Raw genomic sequence first — 7,684 nt, 5'->3', positions numbered from 1 at the left:
CATTCAGTACTTGCCAAAGAAAAGAACTTAAGTGGATTATTTTAAACATAAATTGCATATTTTTGTACGGGGTTTTTTTTAAAGGGAAGATAGGTAATTTTGCAGGATAACAGACTCTTGTGCTTAATCCAAAGAATGTTAATTCTGATTAAATGGGAGTCCACTCCCTCCACTATAATTAGCATCGCGAGGCTCGTAGCAAAACCACAAAGACTCTCTCAACCTCTCTCCATCCTAAGGAATTCTTTCTCTTTAGCCTAGTTAAGGGTCTCGCTTGCAGCCCCTGCCACCCCCGCACCAGATTTTGGGGATTTAAAATCTAAAATCAGAAAGAAACGAATGTCAGCTTTGACCACAGAAATCAAAAAATGACCATCGGGTGCAAATCAACGTGAAACTTGAGTTGGAGAACTTACCGCAAAAATAAAATCGCTCCAACTTTGATGGCCAAATAGATGTTTGAGGGAAAAGCTTTCTGGAGGGATCTGTTTCTATGGACCCCAAGAAAAGAGATGGAGAAATAGTGAGAGAAAACGAAATCTTGCATGGTGCTGAAACAAAACCCACCTTCTCCTTTGTCAATTCTGCATTTAAGCAAGAAATGCCTAAATTCTTGCATTTAGGCAGGAAATTACATTTAGGCAAGAAAAACCACAATGCACAGATACAGTATATGTGATCCATTGCTCAACAGTAGTAACTGCGAGAGGGATCTTGGTAAATCCACAGTCACTGAATGTAAACATGCCTGGGATAAACACAGATCCATCCTAAGATAAAATACAAGAAATAGTCTAAGGGCAGACTAGATGGACCAAGAGGTCTTGTTCTGCCATCAATCTTCTAGGTTTCTATCTTGGAGTCCTAGTGGTCAAGCATTTAAATAGGAGCCAGCTGTGTGCAGCAGCTGCCAAAAAAGCCAACACAGTTCTAGGCTGCATCAACAGAGGGAGAGAATCAAGATCACGTGAAATGTTAATAGTACTTTACAAGGCCTTGGTAAGGCCACACTTGGAATACGGCATTCAGTTTTGGTCTCCACGATGCAAAAGGATGCGGAGACTCTAGAAAAGGTGCAGAGAAGAATGATAAAGATTATTAGGGGACTGGAGGCTAAAACATATGAAGAACAGTTGCAGGAACTGGGCACAGCTAGTTTAATGAAAAGAAGGACCAGGGGAGAGACATGATAGCAGTGTTGTAATATCTCTCAAGGGTTGCCACAAAGAAGAGGGAGTCAAGCTCTTCTCCAAAGCACCTGAAGGTAGAACAAGAAGCAACGGGTGGAAACTAAACAAGGACAGAAGCAACTTAGAACTAAGGAGACATTTCCTGGCAGTTAGAACAATTAATCCATAGAACAGTTGCCTCCAGAAGTTGTGAATGCTCCAAAACTGGAAGTTTTTAAGAAGATGTTAGATAATCATTTGTCTGAAATAGTGTAGCGTTTCCTGCCTAAGCAGGGGGTTGGACTAGAAGACCTCCAAGGTCCCTTCCAACTCTGTTAAATAATAGGGTTAAATAAGGTTCAGGAGGGAAGTGTTTTTAATAGGAAAGTGAACACAAGAACAAGGGGGCACAATCTGAAGTTAGTTGGGGGAAAGATCAGAAGCAACATGATAAAATATTATTTTTGTGAAAGAGTAGTAGATCCTTGGAACAAACTTCCAGCAGATGTGGTTGGTAAATCCACAGGAACTGAATTTCAACATGCCTGGGATAAACATGGATCCATACTAAGATAAAATACAGGACATAGTAGAAGGGCAGGCTAGGGGGTCTTTTTCTGCCATCAATCTTCTATGTTTCTATTATTATCATCACATGACCCAGAATTTCTTCTTTTCTTTTCTTTTTAAAAAAAAACAACCTCTGATAGGGAGGCAGCACATTTAGGCTTCCTGCCAAGTTGGTAAATAATTCCAGCACCCACTGTTATTTTTTTAATGATAAGCGGAGCCTGCATGTCCTTGCTGTAGAGATTGAAACACACGTCGGGTAACGATTGAGTAAAAAGACCGCAGAGGCTGGGGCGACCTTGCCTTATCACCCAAACTGTTCCGGAGCTGAGATCTGTGTCTCCATCCCTTGTTGCCCCCCCCCCCAACCTTGGCTAATCTTATCTCGACACAACTGACAGTGAGCTGGGAGAGGTGTAACACCCCCCTTGCCACAAAACCTTGGGACAAACGAGTTTGTCCAGAGCCTGGTAGATTATTTACAGAGTGGGACCTATCGCAGGCAAATCTCGCCCTGCATTGAACATGTCGAACTCTCTCTCTCTCTTTCTCCCGCTCGCGCTCTCTACTCACCAATCACAATGAGGGTGTAGTTCACGTTAGTGCTGCCAAAGCCGTTGGTGGCTTTGCAGATGTAGGTCCCAGCATCCTCGTTTTCCACCTCCTTGATCTTCAAGCCCTGTTGGAGGACGCGGAACCTCATCCAGCCACTGTGGATCGTCCGCCCGTCTTTCGTCCACATAGTGAGGGGCGGTGGATCACCTTCGACCGGACACAGAAGCCTGATGGTCCTTCCTAACCTCGCGGATTGCCGGTGGATGACTTTGTCGGCGATTCTGGGAGGGCCTGGAGAAGAAAAGGAGGAAATTTGTGGGTTATTGATAGCGAAGAGATGGAAAGTAGGAGCTACAACAAGTGCCGCCTCTATGTTGGTTGAGGCAGGCAGGATTCCCTTGGGGACCATTTGTTGGGGGTCAGGGGAAAAGGAGGGTTTTGACTTCTCTTTCTGCTCAAGATCCCCATGGACAATTGGGGGGCCACTCTGGGATACAGAATGCTGGACACGATGGGCTTTGGCCCGATTCAGCATGGGTCATCTTATGTTCTTAGATATTTTGCACAGATTACAGAAAGGTGGAAATCCATTGTTTCTGGACCAAGATTTTGGAGCTATGGTTCTGAATATCTAGAGGTTCTCCATCATCCCAAAGGTGCCATTGGCTGCCATATACTGCACAAGTCAAAAAGAGGCCTGTGAAAATATTAACTGACCCCTCGCATCCTGGACATAAATTGTTTCAACTCCTACCCTCAAAACATCACTACAGAACACTGCACACCAAGACAACTAGACACAAGGACAGTTTTTCCCCCAAATGCCATCACTCTGCTAAACAAAGAATTCCTTCAACACTGTCAAACTATTTACTAAGTCTGCACTATAATTCTCATCATTCCTATCACCTATCACCTATCTGCCGGAACTGTGGCAAAGAACTGGTGAGATCATAAGCCCGAAAAAGTGGTCGAAAATAGAAAGCAAAACTACTGTGGGACTTCCGACTTCAGACTGACCGAGTTCTGAAGCATAACACACCAGACATCCTGATTGTGGAGAAAAAGAAAGCATGGATCATCGACATCGCAATCCCAGGAGACAGCAGAATTGAGGAGAAGCAGCTAGAGAAATTAGTGAAATACGAAGAGCTGCAAAGACTCTGGCATAAGCCAGTGAACGTGGTCCCAGTGGTCCTTGGCACGCTGGGCGCAGGGCCAAAGGATCTCAGCAGACATTTGAAAACCATTGGAATTGACAAAATCTCCATCTGTCAATTGCAAAAGGCCACATTACTGGGATCGGCACACATAATTCGCTGCTACATCACGCAGTCCTCGGTGCTTGGGAAGCGCCCGACTGGTGATGAAATACGAAATCCAGCATAGTGATCTCGTTTGCTGTGTTGTATTGACATAATAGTAATAATAATAATAATAATAATAATAATAATAATAATAATAATAATAATAATAATAATATTATTATTTATTAGATTTGTATGCCGTCCCTCTCCGATCCCACACTCACGCACCAGAGGCATAGAGCTGAGCGCAATTGGCCGTAACGGCAGGAGCCCAATGAGGGACAATAAGGAGCACAAATATTTAATTTCCATCTTGATGGATATTGAAAAGGCTCCTACACATGGTTGAAACACTCCTGGTTCACTCAAGCCTGTCGGTCATCAGAGAGTTGGTCGCCAAGGGAGCACTAGGCTCCACCCACCTGACCGGATGCCGCTATTTAGGTTCTTTTATCCTCTGCACATACCCAGAATGCTTTGTGCATGGTGGGCGGAGCCTCACACTCCCTTCCCAACCAGCTCTCCAATGACTGACAGGCACAAAAGAACCTGGGAGCATTTCACCGTTGGTCCTACAACAAAAAAATTCTGCTTGTTTTGTCTGGGGGGGAAACGGTTCACCCAGAAGAAGAGAAAGACACTTGCAAGCTTTTATAAACAAGCAAAATGTTATTAAATTGGTTTTGATGTCTCGGCTTATAAAGAGAAGCAGACAAATGGACTGATTTATTTCCCTTCATCGAGATTACAACTGGAATACTCCCATAGTCGGGGTATTTTTTAAAAAAAAATAGGAGGGAGCCCACCTGTTGCCAGGAACAGCTGAGCCATCTTGAATTTAATTTCTGCTCCTCTGCCACAGATGGGGGGAATTTAGCTGCTTTCTGTATGGAAATATTAAAAGGCCACTTTCCCCGTTTCTCACCCTACGAGATCAGAGGTCTTCAAATCTTGGCAACTTTTAAGGCTTGTGGACTTCAACTCCCATTCTGGGAGTTGGAAGTCCACAAGTCTTATATTTGCCAAGATTGAAGACCTCTGTGTTAGATGTAGCCTCTTTCCTTCCTTCCTTCCTTCCTTCCTTCTTTCTTCTTCCTTCCTTCCTTCCTTTTCTCTTTCCTTCCTTCATTCCTTCCTTCATGTTCTTTCTTCCCTTCCTTCCTTCCTTCCTTCCTTCTTTCTTTGTTACTCTCTGCAAATAATGTTTTCCAAGCCCTAAGTCTTTGCAGGGTTTTTTTCATTGCTGTACTAGGGCTGAATGTTTCTTTTCAGCCCTAACCAGGTGCTAATGAAGTTCCCAGCTCTTACTGGCTTTCATTGTTACTCTCTCTGAATAAGGTGTTTTTAAAATAATGTGGATAAAATAATGTGCTGAAACTGACCAGACTAAGGACACTAGCCAGATGAATACCTGGAAAGCAGATTATTTTCCTCCCCCAAAACTAAGGTGCGTCTTATACTCCAAAAACATAGCAATTTTCACCCAGAGAGATTCAGTGGATCATATAAGGTACATATAAAGCCCTTTTTTTGCTGAAACGAGTGTCTTGTCAGTCCCTGACCTTGTTTCCAGGCTACAGCACACCATCACAAAGACCTGTTTTGCCATATTTATGATGGATGGCTTGCAAAAGTCCTTCACCTTCTTCTACAACAACTCACAACTCACACAGAGGTTACAAAGTAGGTTTTGTTGCGCTTAATTTCCTTCCAAAGAAAACTTCCTGAGATGTGTGAAGTGTCTTTTTCAGATCTAAAATTGCAGTGCTTTGGAAAATAATAAAGTGGATTATTCTCAAATTTGTGGTTCAATCCCTAAACAAGGTGAAGGCACCGGACGAAGGGTGAGAAATCTTTGAAACTTTCTTTTGGCTGAGTCTGAACCAGAGACAGTCAGAAGAGGATTTCATCTTAATTGATATAAAATATATCAAGAAGAAAAGAATGGTAAACTGCCAAAAAGCCTAAAAACCTCAACCAATGTCAAACGTGTTTGTTAATTTTGTTTAATTGTTTAATGAAGTTTATTTAAAAGAAGAAGAAGAGGATTTTGTAAAACACCTGCTCCCTGTCAAGATCATTTCTCATCCTTCAAAACCACTCATGCCAAACAACAAAACCTATTTCTTTTTCAAATCATGGCTATTTTGGTTTAAACCAGTACTTCTCAAATTTTTTATGTTACACCAAAAATAAGAAGAAGTAAACATTTCACACCCACCCAACTCTCCGTTGGGACAAGGATTTACAATATTTGGCATGTTATTGCTGGAAAAAAAATCAAGATTTTTCACAAACACAAGTGTAATGTGTTTAAGTGACGCCTTAATTTATTTGGTTTCATGCTGTCCTCTGCCAACATTTTTAGACACAGTAAACATAGCGGTCTTTCTTCGTCTCCCACCATAGTCACAGTGAAGCCAAGCGCTAAATAAAGCCCTACATGGCATTGGACCCGAATACCTACGGGACCGCCTTCTGATGCACAAATCCCAGCAGCCGATTAGGTCCCACAGAGTCAGACTTCTCCGGGTGCCGTCTGGCGGGACCCAGGGGAAGAGCCTTTTCTGGGGTGGCCCTGGCCCTCTGGAATCAACTCCCCGCAGAGATTTGAACTGCTGCCACCCTCCTCACCTTCCGCTAGACTCATCTATGTTGCCAGGCATGGGGTAATTGATCTATCCCTTGGCTAGTAAGATTTATGTATGGTTATGACTGAGTAGTATTGTTTATTTTTAATGATAGGGGTTTCTTAGCTAAAGTTTTAATTATTAGATTTGTTGTACATTGTTTATTGTTGCTGTGAGCCGCCCTGAATCTTCAGAGAGGGGTGGCATACAAATCTAATAAATTATTATTATTATTATTATTATTATTATTATTATTATTATTATCATCATCATCATGTCAGTACAACACAGCAAATGAGATCACTATGCTGGATTTCGTATTTCATCACCAGTCGCGCCCTTCCCAAGCACCTAGGTGTTCTGTCTGGGTTCCCCCAGACCTCAACACCAACTGAAAAAAACAGCCAGACACTCTGGTAAAAGCCAAAAGTATTTTATAGCTGGAAAAAATAAACACAGAGGAAAACCTGTTCTTCCCAACAGACAGGCTATAATACTTTACAGCAGAGTCCTGATGTCCAGACAATACAGCAAGCTTCTTGCTGGCACACCCACCCCAAGGTTTCAGTAGTCAAAGGCACAAACTAGGATTCCAAGACGCCAAAGTTCACAGCCAGGTCCCAAGACTCTCAAAGATAAAACTCCACAAGCCAGGAAGGGTGGGTCTGCCTTTTAGCCTTTCCAAAGAGCACCACACCCAAACCCAGCTGTTGCCTCTTTAATGCTGAAAGTACTTAGCCAATTGATCCCTTCTCTGAGTAGCTCTTCTCTGTCGCAGATCAATTATGGCTTGTGCATTTTCCTCTAAGGAATCCAGGCTGCTTGCTGGGGAGAGCTCCCTCTGGGGGGACTCTGGCTGTCCTCCCTCTTCTTCAGCCTGGGATTCCTCCTCCTCGTCTGCCTGCACCTCCTGTTCCTCAGCCTCTCCCTCTGAGCTGGAAACCGACAGAAGATCAGCCGTTCCCTGAGGGGCCTCAGACGGAACCACAACACCAGGACTGTGTGATGTAGGGGCGAATTATGTTTGCTGATCCCAGTAAAGCAGCCTTTTGCAATTGACAGATGGAGATTTTGTCAATTCCAATGGTTTTCAAATGTCCACTGAGATTCTTTGGCCCTGCGCCCACCGTGCCAAGTACCACTGGGACCACTTTCACGGGCTTATGCCAGAGTCGTTGCAGCTCAATTTTTAGATCTTCGCATTTCACTAATTTCTCTAGCTGCTTATCCTCAATTCTGCTGCCTCCTGGGATTGCAATGTCGATGGTCCATACAGTACTTTCTTTTTCTCCACGATCACAATGTCTGGTGTGTTATGCTTCAGAATTCAGTCAGTCTGAAGTCGGGAGTCCCACAGTAGTTTTGCTTGCTCATTTTCGACCACTTTTTCAGGCTTATGATCCCACCAGTTCTTTGCCACTGGTAAATGGTAGTTCCGGCACAAGTTCCAAGT

At 43.4% G+C, this 7,684-nt stretch overlaps 1 protein-coding gene across 2 annotated transcripts in view; it reads right to left on the bottom strand.

Moving 5' to 3' along the window:
* FGFRL1 (fibroblast growth factor receptor like 1) overlaps positions 1-7,684 on the bottom strand; it is a 141,847-nt gene that overhangs the window by 74,450 nt on the left and 59,713 nt on the right. For both annotated transcript variants that reach the window (XM_070751429.1, XM_070751427.1), the window contains exon 3: positions 2,313-2,585. In XM_070751429.1, coding sequence (XP_070607530.1) covers positions 2,313-2,585 — 273 coding nt within the window. The remainder of the gene's footprint in view (positions 1-2,312; positions 2,586-7,684) is intronic.

This window comes from Erythrolamprus reginae, chromosome 4, assembly GCF_031021105.1.
Source record: "Erythrolamprus reginae isolate rEryReg1 chromosome 4, rEryReg1.hap1, whole genome shotgun sequence".
Taxonomy (NCBI): domain Eukaryota; kingdom Metazoa; phylum Chordata; class Lepidosauria; order Squamata; family Dipsadidae; genus Erythrolamprus; species Erythrolamprus reginae.
Note: the sequence above shows the minus strand (reverse complement) of the source record. Positions and strands in the feature narration are given on the sequence as shown.